The 20605-nt window shown below is 38.5% G+C and overlaps 1 protein-coding gene across 2 annotated transcripts in view; it reads left to right on the plus strand.

Annotated features, from left to right (window-relative positions):
- The window catches only part of SMC2 (structural maintenance of chromosomes 2), a 53053-nt gene continuing 35796 nt past the window's right edge, over positions 3349-20605 (plus strand). Inside the window, exons 1-10 of one of the 2 annotated variants that reach the window (XM_013966243.2) lie at positions 3349-3542; positions 4594-4818; positions 5445-5594; positions 7518-7640; positions 8241-8279; positions 11951-12061; positions 12256-12300; positions 13554-13787; positions 16497-16646; positions 19754-19987. In XM_013966243.2, coding sequence (XP_013821697.1) covers positions 4651-4818; positions 5445-5594; positions 7518-7640; positions 8241-8279; positions 11951-12061; positions 12256-12300; positions 13554-13787; positions 16497-16646; positions 19754-19987 — 1254 coding nt within the window. In that variant the 5' untranslated portion in view covers positions 3349-3542; positions 4594-4650. The remainder of the gene's footprint in view (positions 3543-4593; positions 4819-5444; positions 5595-7517; positions 7641-8240; positions 8280-11950; positions 12062-12255; positions 12301-13553; positions 13788-16496; positions 16647-19753; positions 19988-20605) is intronic. The other variant, XM_018052539.1, reaches the window with a different exon arrangement.

Below are 20605 nucleotides of genomic sequence, written 5' to 3' on the forward strand. Positions count from 1 at the left end.
CACCTGGGAAGCCCACTGAAAACATTGTCAGTGAAATGAAAATAAATGTGTCTACATGAAAGAATATAATCACATCCTTTTTTAGTCCTCATTTTAAATTATGCTTAGCTGGCATTCTTTCCAAGTTGCCAGATTGGTTTTATTTGGTGTATTCAAAATGTGCTGCTACTCAATACAATTTTGCAATATGAACTTCAGTTCTTCCCACTGAACCCAAAATTAATCTCTCAACAAAATGAACCAAACTTTCCTTATTTCTGCAATGAAGGTAAAATTCTTTCTCCCCCCGCCCCTTCTGTCCTAAATTCCAGCAAAAGAGGATTGACTCAGTAACATATAATTGTGTAGGACTCCAAAATTAGAAAAGTGAGGCTTTGGGAAGTGGGTCCCTCCCAATACCCGGAAGAGATCAAATCTTTTTCCCAGCTCCTGTTTTATTTATGTGTCCTGGTACTACCGCCTTCTACATAAGGACAAAGACTCCACCTGCCCGCCAATGTTCAAGCTTTCAAAAGCTTTTTTAAAAAAATTAGTTTTGGTTGTGCTGGGTCTTATTGCTGCATGCCAGCCTTTCCTAGTTGCAGTGAGCGTGGGCTACTCTCTAGTTGTGGTGCATAGGCTTCTCATTGCGGCGGCTTCTCTTGTTGCAGGGCACAAGGTCTACTGTGCGCAGGCTTCAGTAGTTGCGGCACATGGGCTCAGTAGTTGTGATGCATGGGATTAGTTGCCCCATGGCATGAGGAATCTTCCAGGACCAAGGACCAAACCTGTGTCCACACCCTGCACTGATAGGCAGATTCTTAACCACTGGACCATAGGGAAGTATTCAAATGCTTTTGATTCACGGTGATGAAACAAGAACAGTGCCCTATTTATTCTGTATCTACCCTATACTCCATGGACTTGAGTTTGAACAAACTCTGGGTTTGGAAAGACAAGGAAGCCTGGTGTGCTGCAGTCCATGGGACTGCAGAGTTTGACACTATTTAGCAACTGAACAACAACCCTATAGTCTATCTTTACTTCCATTCCTAATCTCTCCACATTAGAGGGGTTTTAGTGGTGTCATGGACTTCCCTGGTGGCTCAGAGGTTAAAGCGTCTGCCTCCAATGCGGGAGACCCGGGTTCGATCCCTAGGTCGGGAAGATCCCCTGGAGAAGGCAATGTCAATCCACTCCAGTATTCTTGCCTGGAGAATCCCATGGACGGAGAAGCCTAGTAGGTTACAGTCCAAGTGGTTTCATGCCTTGGTGTGCTCCACTTCTCTATGGCAATCTCAGGGGCCAGTTTTAACTAAGCCATAGAGATTTCCTGAAGTTCATCTGTACTAACTGCAATTCGTTAGTGCTTCAGATATGCTTTAAGACTAAAACTGCTGTAGACCTCTCCTTTTATAGGCAATTTTCACTATAATAAATACTTTTAGTGGAAGTAGTTAGATGTGTCTATTTTTATAACTACCCAGAAATCCTTATACAGCAAAAGTGTATTTGCATGTATTTTTTCATCCACTTGACTTAAAAAATATCAGCTGGTTATTAATTTATTAAAATAGTACAAAAGGTAACAACGTCTGTCCTAACACTTACATTTTCACCCCAAAGACTATTTATTTCACAACTTGATAAAATCCACACTAGGGTCTGTTGGCAAATTAACATTCTTCATTCTCAAAGAAATGAAATGAGGAGGACATAGTTGAAAAGAAATGTATTTAAGACTGAAGAGAATACAAGTGAAGAGCTGAGGAGTATAAGGGATGAAGGAATCACCATTGACAAAGCCAAGTGTTATTCATTCAGTAGTGTCCCACTCTTTGCAACCCCATGGACTGTAGCCCGCCAGGCTCCTCTGTCATGTGATTTCCCAGGCAAGAATACTGGGGTGGGTAGCCATTCCTTTCTCTAGGATATCTTTCCAATCCAAGGATCAAACCCTGGTCTCCTGCCTTGCAGGCACATTCTTTACTATCTGAACCACTATGAAATAGCAACAAGACAAAAATAACTGCTTGACTGAATGTTAGGCCTGTAACGACTGACTTATCTAAGTGGGTGAGATAAGAGTAAATAATTTTTCTTATACAAACAGGAAACCCCCACAAAACTTTTAATTCTCCCAAGTAGAAAAGATTTTCAAATCAGTGACCCATTATTGGTAGCTTGACTGGTGTCCAATACTGCAAAGTCGAGGCCGAGAAAGCAACTTTAAATATATAACCCCAAAATAGCATGCTGGCCGCATCATCTGTTTTACACATCACCTAGGGAAAGCACCAGAGAGCACGATGAAGCTATGTCCTTCCTAACTCATTAGTATCAACATGCTTAACTGTAAGTAAACTGGCTGGTTTTTTGTTTTTAAGAAAAATACACATTGACAACAGCATCTGTTATTACTAGCACTGGAGTCTGTACATTAAGAGAAGTAAACATTAGCTCTGGAGCAAGACCGCGTGGAAAAAAACTTCAGCTTTCCCACTTACTACTTGGAATAAGTTGCTTAACCTGTGACTCAGTATGCTCATTTGTAAAATGAGAACAATAACGCGGATTTCATAGGGTTGCTAAGATTTTAACAAGCGCCTGAAACGCAACCTGGCACCCGAAATCAATAAATATCAGCTGTTATAAGGTGTTCCCCCTAAAATTCTCTGAAATGTTAGTTCTGCCACTGCTTATCATTCCACAGCTTTTCAGAGAAACGAGGGAAACTCCTATTCGTCCAGCCTCTACTATCAGCCCCACTCAACTTCTCCCGCAAGCGCTGCATCTGGTGACAGTCTTATCGGCCCTTTGGAACAGGAAACCCGAGCCCTCCAAGGTCCTTCGCCGGCGAGGGGCGGAGCCAGAACTCGATCCACAGTCCTCAGAAGTTCGTTCGGCGCCGCCCCAGCCGCAACAAGGTGCGGCTTCCATTTAGAGGACCCTGGCCCAACCCAGGGGGATTCTGAAGCAGAACGAGGAGACCGACACGAAGCCATCCTGCCTCCGGTACTCGGCGATCACGGGCGCCTGCCCCACTGAAGCCCGCCGGGCCTGAGAGTAGGCGGGGACTTCCGGGCGCGATGGCGGCCAGACCCGGCCTGCGGTAGGGCGTTGCCGGCGAGCGCGAGGCCCCCAGGCTGAGGTGTGGGGCTGCCCGAGGTGTGCCGGATACCGAGCTCAACATTTGCCGCCAGCTTCTTTAGTCCTCAGGTCCGACCCGTCGCTTTTCCTGAGCCGTCCTCTTCTCGACCTTCTTTTCTATCTCTTTGTCCCTTTAACTGCTTGATGGAAGAGAAAAATGGAACTTTTAAGTCAGGCATCTCTGAGGCACCAGCCGATGGAATAGGTAGTGGAGGTGGGGTCCTGTGATCGCGCCGAAATTCAAAGGCAAAAATAGTTCCGCTCCGGTGCCGCGCGCGGGGCAGATGTAGGAGCAGCTTTGGTGGCATTCGCCTCTTGGCGCCCGAAGCTGGGCAAGACTGGCGCACTCTGCCCTAGTGACTAGGAAGAGCTTGCGCCTCAAGCCCAGGCGACCTGACGCAGCGGCGAGGCAGGTGCGTGCGCGCGGCCGGTTGGGCCTAGCCGGGCATTCCTGGCGGGAGATGGGCGTCGGGGCCTGGGGAGCAGAGTAGCAAGGAACTTCAGAGTAAGTTTAGTCCTAAAGGGATTCCTAGCAGAATGACTAGTTTCTGTCCAGCCTTGGAGTAGGGCGAGCAAGGGTTGACAGAAAGCCCTGGTGGGGCGAGGGAAGAGCCTGAGTAAAAGCAAAAGCCTTCAGCTATTTATCTGGGGGGTATATCTACTGATATTTAAGAAATATTTACAGACCACCCGCCCATCCCGCGCCTTCGAGTCAGGCAGTATTCTGGCATACAACGGTGAATGTAGAAGATGCTACGGAAGATTACATTATGATAGGTTGGGTAGAGCAATAAGTAAGTACTGATTAGTGTCAGCTGTAAGTCCGTGAAGGAAAAAGCAGAGAGGGAATGGGACCTAGTTAGGTGACGTTTGAGTAAAGACGTGAGTGATGTAAAGGAGAGTGAGCCGTGTCAGTGTGCGGGATAAGTGCATTCTGGGCAAAGGGGATGCGATGGTAAATGATCAGTAGTCTGTGTTAGCGGGAGTATGATAATGGTGGAAGATTATAAGCCTGAGAAGTTGGTGGTTGGCTTCTAGGTTCAATTAACTTCTGTGTATGTGCGTGCTAAGTCACTTCAGTCGTGTCTGACTCTTTGCGACCCCATGGACTGTAGCTCACCAGGCTCCTCTGTCCATGGGGATTCTCCTGGAAAGAATCCTGGAGTGGGTTGCCCTGCCCTCCACCAGGGGATCTTCCCTACCTAGGGATGGAACCCACATCTCCCGTGGCTCCTGCATTGCAAGAAATTTCCTTTATTGCTGAGCCATCGGGAAGCCCAGTTAACTTCTAAATAGAGGCTAATTCTTGTATATTTTTAAGTTAAAGAAAGATACCTTTACATCAGAGGAAAAAGCTCAGGAAGTGGCTGTTTTGTTTCTATTGCGCTGTCATTATGATGTAGTCTATTTATTATGATTCCAGTTTTACATTCCACTTATGCGTTGTTTTTCTGTTTTGTACAGAACTGCTTTGTGGCTTGATTTCTAGCAGAGATTTACCTGTCCAAGTCAGTAGTGAAAATGCACATTAAGTCAGTCATTCTTGAGGGATTCAAGTCCTATGCTCAGAGGACTGAAGTCAATGGTTTTGACCCTCTGTTCAATGCTATCACTGGTTTAAATGGTAGTGGAAAATCCAACATATTGGACTCCATCTGCTTTTTGCTGGGCATCTCCAACCTGTCTCAGGTAAAGTGTAAACTTTCTGATGTATGTGAATTTAAGTTTGAGAAACCTCAAGGGAATCTTTGCACTTGGAGAGGACCAGTATTACCAATATTCTCTTCATTTGCATTCTTACGTGAATTTTCTTCTACCTCACTGCAGTCCTTTAAAGGTAAGTATTATAACTCCATATTTTAGGTGAGAACATAGAAACTTAGAGGAGTTGCATACGGTTAATCCTCTAAAGATGTTTGAAGCAGCATTGAAACTCACACATTTTCATTCCAGAGTTTGTATGCTTTCCACCTGCACCCACCCTCATTATAATGTCTTTTCAGGATCTACTATTGGGATTGAATGAATAATGAAATTTTTAGACACTGTCTTTCCATTAATTTTTCAAGTGAGCTCTTGTTAAGAAATGAGTAGAAAACAGTTTAGTTCAGGATTAGAAAGGTCCTATGGAGAGAGAGGCCCATTTCAGGTTGATGCCCATTTTCTTTGCTTTCCTTGCCTATGAATACCACTGCCTGTTCTTGACTTCTTAATGGATACTACATGGGTGGTTTTCTCACAGCAAGGAAGCTATTTTTAGTGCTATTTTGTGCAGTACTGAGTTTTGTAACTGATAAACTTTTCCTTTATTTTAGGTTCGGGCTTCTAACTTACAAGATTTAGTTTACAAAAATGGGCAAGCTGGTATTACAAAAGCTTTGGTGTCAATCACCTTTGATAATTCTGACAAAAAGCAGAGTCCTTTAGGATTTGAGGTTCATGATGAAATTACAGTAACAAGGCAGGTGAGTGAGTGACTACTAAACATTTGGTTACCTAAACGCTTGCGTGTCTCATGTGCATTTTGGCAATACGATTACTGGAAAGATGATGAGCAAATACTGACTAGATTCCTTAAGAATATCTTGTTTTGCTTAAGCAAATTCCACCATTTACCAAGTGGATTGAAAGGGATGTGAAATCCATCCGTATAAGCACTCAGCCATGCTTATTTAAACCATAAACCGTACACTTGAGTCTGTCTCTGTGCTGGAACACCTGTAGTTCTTGGGATCTCACTGTTTTCTGAGGTAACCTATTCTATTTTTGGAAATTAGAAAGTTATTCTTATAAATTGAGCCATACTGTAGTGTTGTTTTCAGATTTTACACATAAATCCTAGTTATCTTGAGAGCACCAAGATAACATGTAATTTATTCTTTATTTCAATATATCAGTGTTCTTCTGGAAGTGTGTTTTCTAAGCTAAATTCTCTAGGTCTTTCAATTGATATTTAGTTGTTTCTAGGTCTTCCACTTGTGTCATCACATGGAATGCAAATTTGCTCCAGTTTTATTTATACATACACATATATATGTATTTTAATGGTTGGCACTTCAAATTGCATGTGCCAGAATTGGTCTGGCTGGGACAGGATTAAGCAGAATTGTCACTTCTTTCATTTTAAGTACTCTACTTCTATTTTTCTCAATATGATGTTGAAGAGTTCATGATATATTATGAACTCATATCTGATTTACTTACAATCACTCTTAAGTTGTTCCTGTTATTACTTAAGCCATATACTGCCATTTCTGCATCTAAGCAGGTTCTTGAAACCAGTGGAGGACCTTAACATTTGTCCCTTAAAATCTTTTTATCTTATGATAATCAGATCGTGTTTTCAGTTTGTCAGAGTTTTATCTTTAAAAATTCTGTTAATTCTCATTTGCTCTTCATCTTAGCATTATGTAGCTTACAGATTTCCATCTGTATGTTAATGAAAACTCTGGTTGAAAAAAAAAAGGATTAACTATATTGGGACAAAATCCTGTTCTCTGTCTTTAAACATCTATCAAATAATTACCTCTTCAGGATTTGAAGAAAATCTGCTACTAATCTACCCAGAATTCCTGTCCTCTTGTGGTCCATATGACTGTTTCTTCACCAGAATTTTGTTATAAAGACTTCCTCACATTTCTTTAGGCTATATTAGGATTGTTGTTCAAATATTAAGAAATGATCTACCACCCTAATACTGTCAGGAAAAAAAGTGAACTCATATTTATTTAATATTAAGGGCTTGATGTGTGCTGGGCATTCTCAGATGCACGGGGAAATACAGATAGAAAGAATGAGAAACAGATCTTGTCTTTAAGGACCTCAGCAAATGGATGAGGCAGTCATACCTCCAAAATGACAATGTACGTGCTGTAGTAGACTGAACAAGCTGTTATCTAGTGTAAGTTGCTCCTATTAAACCCGTGCTGCAGTTCCATGATTGTTCTTTTTCTTTCAAATATTCGCAAGTCTTATCTTTTATCAATAGTTTTAGAGTCTTGACAAGGATTGTTACTAAAACTGTGTGTCTTTTGTTTTTGGTATTTGACTCCTTTGGAAATCAAAAAGTGGAGGAAGATGGGTCAGCCTCTGAGTATGGAAAGTTGTAGAAGAGGGTGATCAGGGATAGAAGCTGCATTCTATACATCCTTGGAGATGTAAAGGTGGAGGGCACCTTAAAGACCGTGGGAGGTTAGGAGGCCCTAGATTAGAAGCCAGTCTCACATTGTTTTTGACCATGTTATACTTTTTCTTTACTATTTACCCTAGATTCATTTTATTTATCATTAGTTGGAAAAAACAAATAAAGATAATGTATTTGGGAATTTATCATCTTAGCTCAAGATATGTGTGTTCATTTATGTCTTTTAAAATTATTTCCTTTGCAGGTAGTTATTGGTGGCAGAAATAAATATTTAATCAATGGAGTAAATGCAAACAATACCAGAGTATACGATCTCTTCTGTTCTGTTGGTCTTAATGTTAACAACCCTCACTTTCTCATCATGCAGGTATTTTGTTTGTGGACTTTATATCTCTTTCATAATAGTTTTGGCATCTTTTTAACTTACGGGGGAAATACTTCTGTTTGGATTTTTCATTTTTTAATTTGCTGTTAGGCTGATGTTTGGGCACCTGTTAATAAATGTGGGTTAGTTATTTGTACTTATGTGTTCTGGTATATTGCATACATTTGAATTTTGAAGAATATCTGGAATTAATTTTCTTTGACTTATCTTGAAGGGCTATTGTTCTAAAAAATCAAGAGATGTTCAGTAATTATACCAACATTTATTTACACGCTTACCCATTTTAGAGTTGGAGACTTATTACATCATTCCCTGTCTCAGAAAAAGTCTTGAGTTGACTTTGTATTATTTATGTAATTTATATCACTAGTAAGAAAGTAAGTAGTAAAATTCTAGAATTATAAGCTACCCTTGTTCTCAAATCTTAAAAAAGAAACATCTTTTCATGTAGGTGGGAGAAATAACTACCCAAAGATTTGTATATTAGGATATAACAGCTTTAGTACAGATAAACATGTATGCCTTTAGGTTATTCTTTCTGAATTTTTTGTTATTACAGTAAGTTTGTCATTTTATTTTCAGGGCCGAATTACAAAAGTGATGAATATGAAACCTCCAGAGGTAAGAGCACTCTTTAGGTGCAGTAAAAATAGTAATTGTAGATAACTGTCTTAATCTTTTAGCTAATCAATTTTTAAACATAATTTTTCCATTATTAAAATTCTTGGGAACGTTTATTTAAGAATGATTAGTGGATAAAATAATTTTGTTTTTTAATATTTGACACCATGCCCTAGGTTTTTTTAAGTGATATAATGTAAACTTTCAGAGCCTTAGTTTCCTCATCCATAAACTGGAGTCTGTAACCTTTACCTCAAGATCTATTCTGCGGATTAAATCAGAATCTTTAAAAGAAGTAAAAGGAAAGTCCTAGGACCTTGTTAAGCAGTTTTTTTAAGTTTTTTTTTTAATTGAGATATAATTGATAAAGTAGTTTCAGGTGTACATCAAAAAGGTTTGATACATATACAGGATACAGTATATATGTATATCACAAAATGATCACCGCAGTTTAGTCAACATTGATCACTGTATCAACGTGATATATTGATGTGATCATCTTTCAGAATTTTTTTTGAAGATAAAATTATACTGTCTACAATTTTCAAATATGCAGTTAAGTATTATCAACTATAGTCACCATGTACATTACATCCCCAGGACCTTTTACTTTATAACTGGCACTTTTAACTTTTGCTCACCACCTATCCCCCACCTTTGTCAGCCACTAATCTGTTTTCTGTATCTATGAGTTCAGTTTGGGGTTTTTTTTTAAAGATCCTACATGTAAGAGAAATTACACTGTATTATCTTTCTGTCAGGCTTATTTCACTTAGCATAATGCCCGTGTGTTCTATCCATGCTGTTGCAAATGGCAGGATTTCCTTTTTGTACTTTCATGCATTGGAGAAGGAAATGGCAACCCACTCCAGTGTTCCTGCCTGGAGAATCCCAGGGACGGAGGAGCCTGGTGGGCTGCCGTCTATGGGGTTGCACAGAATCGGACATGACTGTAGCGACTTAGCAGCAGCAGCAGCAGCATGCCTAAATAACATTCCATTTAATTTATATATATAAATATTGTATTCTTTATCCATTCATCCATCAGTGGACACTTAGGTTGTTTCCATGTTTAACTGTAACAAATGATGTTGCAGTGAACATGGAAGTGCAGATATCTTTTCAAATTAGGGTCTTTGGTTCCCTCAGATAAATGTCCCGAAGTAGAATTATTGGATCATATGGTAGTTCTATTTTTAATTTTTTGAGGAACCTCCATGCTATTTCCCATAAGGGATACATCAGTTTACAGTCCCACAGACAGTATACAAGTTTTCCCTTTTCTCCACATACTAACCAGTCTTTGTTATTTTTTGTCTTTTTGATAAAAGCCATTCTGACAGGTGATGTCTCATTGTGGTTTTGATTTGTATTTGCCTGATTTGTGTTTGTGGATGGTTTCCTTTCCTATGCAGAAGCCTTTTAGTTTGATGTAGTCCTGCTTGTTTATTTTTGGTTTTAGTGCCTTTGCTTTTGGTATCAAATCCAAAAAAAAAAAAATCATCACTAACACAGATGTCGGGAGCTTACCACTTACTTTTTTTCTAGGAGTTCTATGTGCCCATACAGTATTAAAAGAAATTTTGGTTCTAAAGTAGCTTTTCTCAGCTCGTGTTCCATGTCAGAGTTAAACCCTATGGGAAGAGATTTGAGTGAAATTAATTGATTAGATATAATGGATTGCTTAAGACATTAAGACTTAATTTTGTTTTGGAGCCCCCTTGAGAAGAGTTGATAAGAAGGAATAAATGTTTTGTATAAGAGCAAAGGCTCTTTTGGCATTTTTATCTATGGAGAAGAACTAAAAAGACAACTGAAAATTGATGATACTAGTCTGGTTTAACCATAGGTCACACTTAACTTTCTGCAGATAACATCTTAAGGGAAACTTCTCATTCAAAATCTGCCCAATATATAGAAATCAAACTAGTTTTCAGAGAAATAATCCTCTTGAGGTAGGGATTGATAGTGATTAGAAGCTTCTGATAAGGGAGTGCTAAAAAATTGTCCTTATAAAATTATAATTAGTGTTTGCCTTTTTCAGTGTACTCACGTGAATTACTTTACTTCTCAACGACACTGAGATACTTTCAGTCCTCAGCAGAGGAAGAAAGAGGAACAGGGAAAGCTAAATTACTTGCCCAAGTTCTTAAAGTATCTGCCACAGTTGGAATGTAAATGTTAGGCCACGCTTCATCTTTGTAGGAACAAAACAGCTCAAGTCTCACTTGGAACAGTTTTAAGTAGAAATTTATAAATTGAAGTATTAGTTAGCTTTTACTTTCTTCTTATATTTGAAGGAAGAGAAGAAGGAGGAATGAAAGGTTGTTGCTGAAGGAAAAAAGGCGGCCGGGGTTCTTGGCCTCCAGAGGAGAAGAATTCAACCTGGGGCCAGAGACTAGGCTTGATCGCTCAGAGCTTTGTGTGATAAAGTTTTATTAAAGTATAAAGGAGATAGAGAAAGCTTCTGACATAGGCATCAAAAGGGGGCCGAAAGAGTACCCCACTTCTAATCTTCAGCTGGATGTTATATACAGTCACTAGCAGTCTCTTCTCTTGCCTGGAGAATCCCAGGGACAGGGGAGCCTGGTTGGCTTCCATCCATGGGATCTCAGAGTTGGACATGACTGAAGCGACTTAGCAGCAGCAGCAGTCTGTTAATGAAAGAAAGGAATGTCTTAAAACTCAGAATGGCACCAGGCCCCTCACCCATAACATGTATTTTGGGATAACCTTGGCACCAAATGGTTCGTCCTGGGCCATAAAATGATTAATTTGAATCTTGTAGAAGGACAGATTACCATACAAATAGTTTCGTTTACATAGATTCAGTTCAGTTCAGTTCAGTTCAGTCTCTCAGTCGTGTCCGACTCTTTGCGACCCCGTGGACTGTAGCCCACCAGGCTCCTCCGTCCATGGGATTCTCCACGCAAGAGTACTGGAGTGGTTTGCCATTTCCTTCTCCAGGGGATCTTCCCGACCCAGGGATCGAACCCAGGTCTCCCGCATCATAGGCAGATGCTTTAACCTCTGGGAAACAATATCTGCGTATAACATACTGGTTTGTCAAGTAGGTTCTGAGCCAAGAGGCCAAACCTACTTGAAGACAGAGTCTGGGGTAAATGCATAGTACATTAGCATAGCTTAAGACAAACATTTCCATAAGAAAAATGCATTGGTTATCTCAAGGTTTGAGAATAGTTAACTTCTGGTGAAACCAGGTGTCGTTATGGCAACACAGTATTTTAAGAGAAACCTTTTAAATTTGTATAGAGAAGGAAAAAAATATCGCTAGTTTGTTTCCTCTTGCCAGTTAAGAGAGAGAAAAATGTCTGACACTTGCAGGCTGTTTCCTCCCTTTGGAGACCCCTGGCCTTCCTGCCTGTTACCCTCTCAGGAATTACTGGCTTCAGTTTTCAAAGATATGTACTCTGGAACCTCAGTGTAGCATAAAGTTTGATTTTAGAATTGGAGTGAAGGCCAGAAATATTTGTTGAATCTTAGGGTTATAGATAATATGTACATTTTTAAAATGTACTTAACTTTTATGGTCCTTAACTATTTTGTTAAGTTACTTCATGGCATTAAGGCCTTAAGTAATATCCTAATGTAAATTCCAGTGAGACTCACTGGCTTTGATTCTTAAAACATTAATGCAATTATCTTTCCAGATTTTGTCCATGATAGAAGAAGCAGCTGGAACCAGGATGTATGAATACAAAAAACAAAATGCTCAGAGGACTATAGAAAAAAAGGAGGCTAAGCTGAGAGAAATTAAGACGGTAATTAAATTTATATAAAATATTTTTAGGGAAGAGAGTACTTTTCTTTTAGAGTTTCTCTGCTGTAAAAGAGGGAAATTTTACCACACCTGTCCTCTCCCCAGCCTTTGGTCAGTTTTCCTTAGTCTCTTACCTTTTAAATTTCTTTAGTGGTACTTCACGTTCTCAAAAATACTTTTTCCTTTATTTTCCAGATACTTGAAGAAGAAATTACTCCAACCATTCAAAAATTAAAAGAGGTGTGTACTGTATATGTGAGGACAGCCAGCTAGAATGTCTCTCAAAATTGGTGATGAATCCATGATGATACTCATGGGGGTGACATGTGTACCACTCCTCAGAAGTGTTTCTGGGAGATGAGATAAGGAGTTAGAGTTGATAGTCCATGCTCAACCTTCTGCTCATAGGGGACAGTGCATTTCGTATCTGTTAAGTCATAATGGTTTTAGAGATTGACTGTCATAATCCCAGAAAACAACATGCCAGATTTTCATTCTTTGTTGAAGACAAGTGTAAATCTAAATTTTCCTGGATAGTTAGAATTGAGTGGAATAAATATTTCTTACAGCTATGGTACTCTTAGAACCTCTTGGTAGAGTGAGTAACTTCTAGGGTAAGAGGGGCTATCACTAAAATTACTGCTGTCAAGGCAGTTAGTAGACAATAGGTATTGAAACAGATGGCTGTTTTCTCTATAATCTTTGCACTTCTGACATCATATCAGTGTTTCAGTGAAAGTATTTTAAGTCATGTATTTAGAAATTTCTTAAATGTTCATTAAAATTTGATACTTCTCAAGCTCTGTTCTGAATCTATACAGTAGCATAGATGTAATTGGAAAAACTGAAAAATTGTGAACTTGAAGGTTCTGCTTTTGTATGTATGATTTAGTAGAAAAACTAGTTCACGAGTTTAAACCTAGGTGTCATATTTGATTTTGCCAAATTCTATATCTGATAATATGAAGAGCTTATTTAATCACCCTGAATTTGTTTCTTCATCTGCAGATTAGGAATTTTCATTGTTAACTCTGTCCTAGTAGGTACCAGTGGGAATGAAGTTTAGTAATATGTGAACAAATATTTATAAATAGTTATATGAATTAATATAGGGTGGGCATCTTGGTAATAGTACTACAAAATACATTTAATAGTGTATCATTCATGGTTTTATAGTTTTATAGACTTATTCGCACTAGTCTATGACTCCTACGTCCATATTTCTTTGTTAATCCCAACTGTGTGGTTATATTTGAGAAGAAGTAGCCACAGAGAATTCACTAAGATGACATTACTATCTAAAAAGCCACAGTTCTAATGTTGTTTGAGGTTTCCTAAAATTAATAGTCCATAATTACCCAAATTTATGACAAAATCTATTATATTTATTGTGTAATGGGAAATTTTTTATGTGTTGCTGTATTTAAATTCTTTCCAAATTTGTTTAAAAATATTAATGTAGAGTTATACGTTATTGGTGATTTCTCTTTTAGGAAAGATCTTCCTACTTGGAGTACCAAAAGCTATTGAGAGAAATAGAACATCTGAGTCGTTTATATATAGCTTATCAGTTTTTGCTGGCTGAAGATACTAAAGAACGCTCAGCTGAGGCATTAAAAGAAATGCAGGATAAAATCAAGAAGCTTCAAGAAGAAGTGTCTGAGAATGATAAAAAAATAAAAGCACTTAGTCATGAAATAGAAGAGTTGGAAAACAGAAAAGATAAGGTCAGATGTGTAAGAATAATACTACACTGAAAAATATTAAATAATGTAACTATTTTGAGTTTATTGGGCATTGTGTTCTCCAATGAAAAAAATTTATCTTAATGTATGATAATGATATAGTTTCAGTTCAGTTCAGTTGCTCAGTTGTGTCTGACTCTTTGCGACCCCATGGACTGCAGCACACCAGGCTTCCCTATCCATCACCAACACCTGGAGTTTACTCAGATTCATGTCCATTGAGTTGGTGATGCTATCCAACCATCTCATGCTCTGTCGTTCCCTTCTCCTGCCTTCAGTCTTTCCCAGCATTAGGGTCTTTGCAAATGAGTCAGTTCTTCACATCAGGTGGCCAAAGTATTGGAGTTTCAACATCAGTCCTTGCAGTGAATATTCAGGACTGAGTTCCTTTAGGGTGGACTACTTGGATCTCCTTGCAGTCCAAGGGACTCTCAAGAGTTCTCCAACACCACAGTTCAAAAACATCAATTCTTTGGTGCTCAGCTTTCTTTATAGTCCAACGCACATCCATACATGACTCCTTGAAAAACCATTGCTTTGACTAGATGGACCTTTGTTGGCAAAGTAATGTCTCTGCTTTTTAATATGCTATGTAGGTTGGTCATAACTTTTCTTCCAAGGAGCAAGCATCTTTTAGTTTCATGGCTGCAGTCACCATCTGCAGTGATTTTGGAGCCCAAAAGAATAATATCTGTCACTGTTTCCATTGTTTCCCCATCTATTTGCCATGAAGTGATGGGACCAGATGCCATGATCTTCGTTTTCTGAATGTTGAGTTTTAAGCCAACTTTTTCACTGTCCTCTTTCACTGTCATCAAGAGGCTCTTTAGTTCTTCTTCACTTTCTGCCATAAGGATTGTGTCACCTACATATCCGAGGTTATTGAGATTTCTCCTGGCAATCTTGATTCCAGCTTGTGCTTCATCCAGCCCAGCATTTCTTATGATGTACTCTGCATAGAAATTAAATAAGCAGGGTGACAATATACACCCTTGACGTACTTCTTTTCCTGTTTGGAACCAGTCTGTTGTTCCAATACCTGTTCTAACTGTTGCTTCTTGACCTGCATAGATTTCTCAAGAGGCAGGTCAGGTTGTCTGGTATTCTAAACTCTTTCAGAATTTTCCACAGTTTGTTGTGATCCACAAAGTCAAAGACTATGGCATAGTCAATAAAGCAGAAATCAATGTTTTTCTGGAACTCTCTTGCTTTTTTGATGATCCAGCAGATGTTGGCAATTTGATCTTTGTTCCTCTGCCTTTTCTAAATCCAACTTGAACATCAGGAAGTTCATAGTTCATGTACTGTTGAAGCCTGGCTTGGAGAATTTTGAGCATTCCTTTACTAGCGTGTGCTGCTGGTGCTGCTGCTAAGTCGCTTCAGGCTCCCCCATCCCTGGGATTCTCCAGGCAAGAACACTGGAGTGGGTTACCATCTCCTTTTCCAATGCATGAAAGTGAAAAGTGAAAGTGAAGTTGCTCAGTCGTGTCCTACTCTTTGCGACCCCATGGACTACAGCCTACTAGGCTCCTCCATCCATGGGATTTTCCAGGCAAGAGTACTGGAGTGGGGTGCCATCACCTTCTCTGACTAGCATGTGAGATGAGTGCTATTGTGCGGTAGTTTGAGCATTCTTTGGCATTTCCTTTTTGGGGATTGGAATGAAAATTGACCTTTCCAGTCCTGTGGCTATTGCTGAGTTTTCCAAATTTGTTGGCATATTGAGTGCAACACTTTCACAGCATCATCTTTCAGGATTTGAAATAGCTCAACTGGAATTCCATTATTTCCACTAGCTTTGTTAGTAGTGATGCTTCCTAAGGCCCACCTGACTATATGTCCTGCATACAGATTTCTAAGGAGGTACTCACTCTAGGTGAGTGATCACACCATCATGATTATCTGGGTCTTGAATCTTTTTTGTGTAGTTCTTCTGTATATTCTTGCCACCTCTTCTGAATATCTTCTGCTTCTGTTAGGTCCATACCATTTCTGTCCTTTATTGTGCCCATCTTTGCATGAAAAGTTCCCTTGATATCTCTAATTTTCTTGAAGAGATCTCTAGTCTTTCCCATTGTTTTATTTTCCTGTATTTCTTTGCATTGATCAGTGAGGAAGGCTTTCTTATCTCTTCTTGCTATTTGGAATTCTGCTTTCAAATGAGTGTATCTTTCATTTCACTTTTGCTTTTTGCTTCTCGTCTTTTCACAGCTATTTGTAAGGCCTCCTCAGACAACTCTTGTGCCTTTTTGCATTTCTTTTTCTTAGGGATGGTCTTGATCCCTGCCTCCTGTACAATGTCACGAACCTCAATCCATAGTTCTTCAGGCACTCTCTCCATCGGATCTGATCTTTTGACTCTGTTTCTCACTTCCACTGTATAATCATAAGGGATTTGATTTAGGTTATACCTGAATGGTCTAGTGGTTTTCCCTACTTTCTTCAATTTAGGTCTGAATTTGACAATCAGGAGTTCATGATCTGAGCCACAGTCAGCTCCTGGTCTTGTTTTTGCTGTCTGTATAGAGCTTCTCCATCTTTGGCTGCAAAGAATATAATCAGTCTGCTTCGATATTGACTGTCTGGTGATGTCCATGTGTAGAGTCCATAGTTTATTAAAAATAAATATATATAAATTATACGCTAACAGATTTTTAAGTATATGATTGAATTGGGTGCCTTTGATTATAGGAAGTTGGAGGTATACTTCGATCTTTAGAAGATGCTCTTACAGAAGCTCAGCGAGTTAATACTAAATCTCAAAGTGCCTTTGATTTCAAGAAGAAAAATCTGGCAAGTGAAGAGAACAAACGCAAAGAACTGGAGAAAAATATGGTAGAGGTAAGCAAATGAGAAGTGTAATTTAATTCTAGTAATATACATTCCTCCATTCTGTTAATATTTATTGAGTGCCTGCTGTGGACCCAGGGTAATTGTTTAGGCTAGGATGTAGCAACTGACAAAATGACAGTAATGAACAAAATGCCTTGTGGGTCTTCATTCCAATGAGGAAAATGATGATAAAGAAAATAAGTGAAATATGAAGTATGTTATATAGTGGTAACTGATGAGGAGAAAAAAAGCAGTGGATAGGGTTAGTATTGAGCAGAGAGGTGCAGTCTGGAATTTTAAACTGGGTAAACATTAAAGGTCTCATTGGGAGGCTTGTATTTCATTAGAGACCTGAAAGTGATCAGAGAAGGATGTAGATAGATTGGGAGGCTCTGGGGAGAGATGTTCCAGACAAAAGAGCAGCAGCTGCCCCGAAGTGCCTAAGGTATTAGGAAAGCAGAGAGATGTAAAGCTGGTTACCACTGAGTAGTAGAGATGAGGTATAGGATCACATGTGATTCTGCAGAATACATGAAGGACTTTGCCCTTTTTTCTGAGTGGCATGGGAAGCTGCTGGAGTTGGTTGAGCACAACGGTGACATTTTAATATTTTGGTAGTACTATTCTTGCTGTTTTGAGGATAAATTAAAGGGAAGAAGGAGAGAAACTAGGTAGTAATTGGTAGTGCAGGTGATAATCCTTGGATAGATGCAGTAGAAGGTGGAATATTAGAGAAGCTGTGGGATTTTATGTGTACTCTAAGGGTAGGCCAACAGATATACCCCGCAGATTTTTTTTTTTAATTAAAGTATAGTTCACTGGTTTAGAATGTTGTTTTCTGCTGTACAGCAGAGTGACTCAGTTATACATGTATTTTCTTTTTTTTAATTTTCTTTTCCATTATGGTTTATCACAGGATATTGAATGTAGTTCCCTTTGTCATACAGGAAGACCTTATTGTTTATCCATCCCATACATAACAATTTGCACCTGCAGATCCCAAACTCCCAGTCCTTCCCTCCCCTTCCCACTCTTCCCCTTGAAAACAAGTCTATTCTCTGTGTCTGTGAGTCTTTCTATTTTGTAGATAAGTTCATTTGTATCATATTTTAGGTTCCACATGTAAGTGATATCATGATGTTTGACTTTCTCTTTCTGACTGACTTCACTCAGTTTGATAACCTCTAGGTCCTTGGTATCCATTGATCCAGTGGCAGTTTTTCATTCTTTTTAATGTCTGAGTAATATTCCAGTGTGTGTATGTAACATCTTTATTGGTTCATCGTCGATGGACATTTAGGTTGCTTCCATGTCTTTGCTACTATAAATAATGCCCAGCAGATTGGTGTTTGAATATGAAAGAGGACTGAAGGATAACTCCGGAGTTCTGTTGTTGACAGTTTGAAATATGGTTACCATTTGTTGAATGGCGAATAATAGGCTTGAGATAGTTAGACATCTAAGTAAGGATATTGATTTGATAGTTGAAAATATGAACTTTGAATCCAAGTTAGAAATGCAAATCAAAATACGTATTTTAGCATGCACCAGGGCTAATGGTCAGACTTCTTTATATGTACTCATTTCTTCAGTGATCCCATCCAGCCCTGTACCCCTCAGTACCATCTACATGTTGATGCCTTTCAAACCTATAATTAACCTTGACTCCTTCTTTGAAGGACTCATTTGTCCAGCTATTAAATTGACATTTTTATATGGATGACTTTAAAAAACTTAAAACTTAACGTATCCAAAATAGAACTCTTAAATTTTCCTCACCTACCCAAACCTGCCTGAGCTACTGAATTTTCCTCATGTAAGTAATGCTGCTGTTCACTCCAGAACCTGGAGTCCTGAATTTTCCTCTGTCTCCCAACCCTGTGGTATCTAATTCATCAACAGATTTTGTTGATTTTAAAAGTATATCCAGAATATCCAGATATATGTGTATATCCAGAATACAGCCACCTTTCACACCTCTTTCACTCCTCATGTGGTTCATGCCATCACCTCCCAGGAAGGTACTCAGTAGTATCCTCATTAGCTGCCTTTTTTTTACTTGCTCACTGTGTTCCAGCCACAGTTCCTCCAATACCCAAGCATATTCCTCAGAGCTTGGCAAGTGTACCATCCCCCTAGTATTTGCATGGTCACACCTTTTGTTTCATTTAAGTTTCTGCTCAAAATGTCATCACAAAAAGGCCTTTTCTCATTTCTCTTAAAATTGTAGTTCCATCATTTTTTGCTTTATTTATTTACTATGTCTTCCACCTTAGAAATGTAGGCTCCCTGAGGACCCTGTGTCTTTAATGTCTAGAATAATGCCTGGTACATGGTAAATATCTAAGAAATACCCAGTGAATCATGAATTAAGTGAGCCAAATTTCTGATCACTTTCATGTAAATATGAGATTTTTTTTTTTTTCTTTTTTGGTGCAGGTATCTTGTATAGGATTAGATATCTGGTTATTAGAATTTAAGCGCGAGTGTTAGTCTTTCAGTCGTTTCAACTCTTTGTGATCTGATGGACTGTAGCCTGCTAGGCTCTTCTGTCCATGGAATTCTACAGGCAAGAAGACTGGAGTGGGTTATCATTCCCTTCTCCAGAGGATCTTCCTGACCCAGGGATCAAACCGGGTTCTCCTGCATTGCAGGCAGATTCTTTACTTACTGTATGAACCACCAGGGAAGCTATTCCCATAATAATTTAATACTTAAATTTTATGGCCTTTAATAGTTTATAAAAGCATTTTCATATACATGCTCTTAATCCTGAAATTTCTTTTATGCTTGGGGTAGAGTGGATATTATTTTAATATTATAGTTCTAGAATGTGATTTTTAGTTGTTTCAAGTGGTTTGTTTAAATTTGCAGTAATATTTTAACTCATTCTCTCAGATTTGACTATAACATGGAATGAAGGTATTTCTTTTAGGATAAGAGGTACATTTATCGTAAAAATTGAGAAATTTCAAAGTGGGAATAAAATATTTAAAATTATGGTTAAATTACCATGTTCACTTCAAATTGGTATGAAATTTGATGACATTAAAGGTATATATGTTTCAGTGGTTTCCTAAAATATGATACTTTCCAATTTCAAACTCTTCCTAAAGGATTCTAAAACTTTAGCAGCAAAGGAAAAAGAGGTTAAAAAAATAACAGATGGACTAAGTGCCCTTCAAGAAGCAAGTAATAAAGATGCTGAAGCTTTGGCCATTGCACAGCAGCACTTTAATGCTGTTTCTGCTGGTCTGTCCAGTAATGAAGATGGAGCAGAAGCAACTCTTGCTGGTCAGATGATGGCCTGTAAAAATGACATAAGTAAAACTCAGACAGAAGCCAAACAGGTAAGTATAGACAGTAAGAACTATGTGATTGCAGTTTTTATTTCTTTATTATTATTTTATTTTTTGTGAAGCTCCTTCACACTATGCTTTGGCAGTTGTTAAACAAAATGTTGAAAATATTCAGATAACTATCAACTATTACATTCTGCTGCTGCTTAGCACCTAAAACAATGAAATTCAAATATACTGATCACTACCTATTGACAATGTTGGTGTAAGATGCCATAAAGCATAAAATACCTTTATAGATTAATTGAAATCTTAAGTGCAATAAATGTTCTGTTTTCAGCATTGTATGGAATACTTGAGGTTAGCGCATTTGTTTTCATCTTTTTGGTATTTTATTGACATTATAAAGTTGAAGTTTTAAGCTTTAATAGGAAAATAAAAACATCATCTTCATTTATATGCCTGCAACACTTTAAACTATAGCATTTCAGTGTCAGACTTAGAGCATATACATTTTTCCGTCAGTTTAACATCTTCTTCCTGTATACTTTTACTCTCATCAATACAGTTAGGTGCACAGTTGGACAGCATAAATATATATAAGTGCAAATATGCATACCTAAGTGAAAAAGAAGGAAGTGATTTCTAGCTTTCTATTTTGTTTTTAAT

The sequence above is a fragment of the Capra hircus genome, chromosome 8 (genome assembly GCF_001704415.2).
Source record: "Capra hircus breed San Clemente chromosome 8, ASM170441v1, whole genome shotgun sequence".
Taxonomy (NCBI): Eukaryota; Metazoa; Chordata; class Mammalia; order Artiodactyla; family Bovidae; genus Capra; species Capra hircus.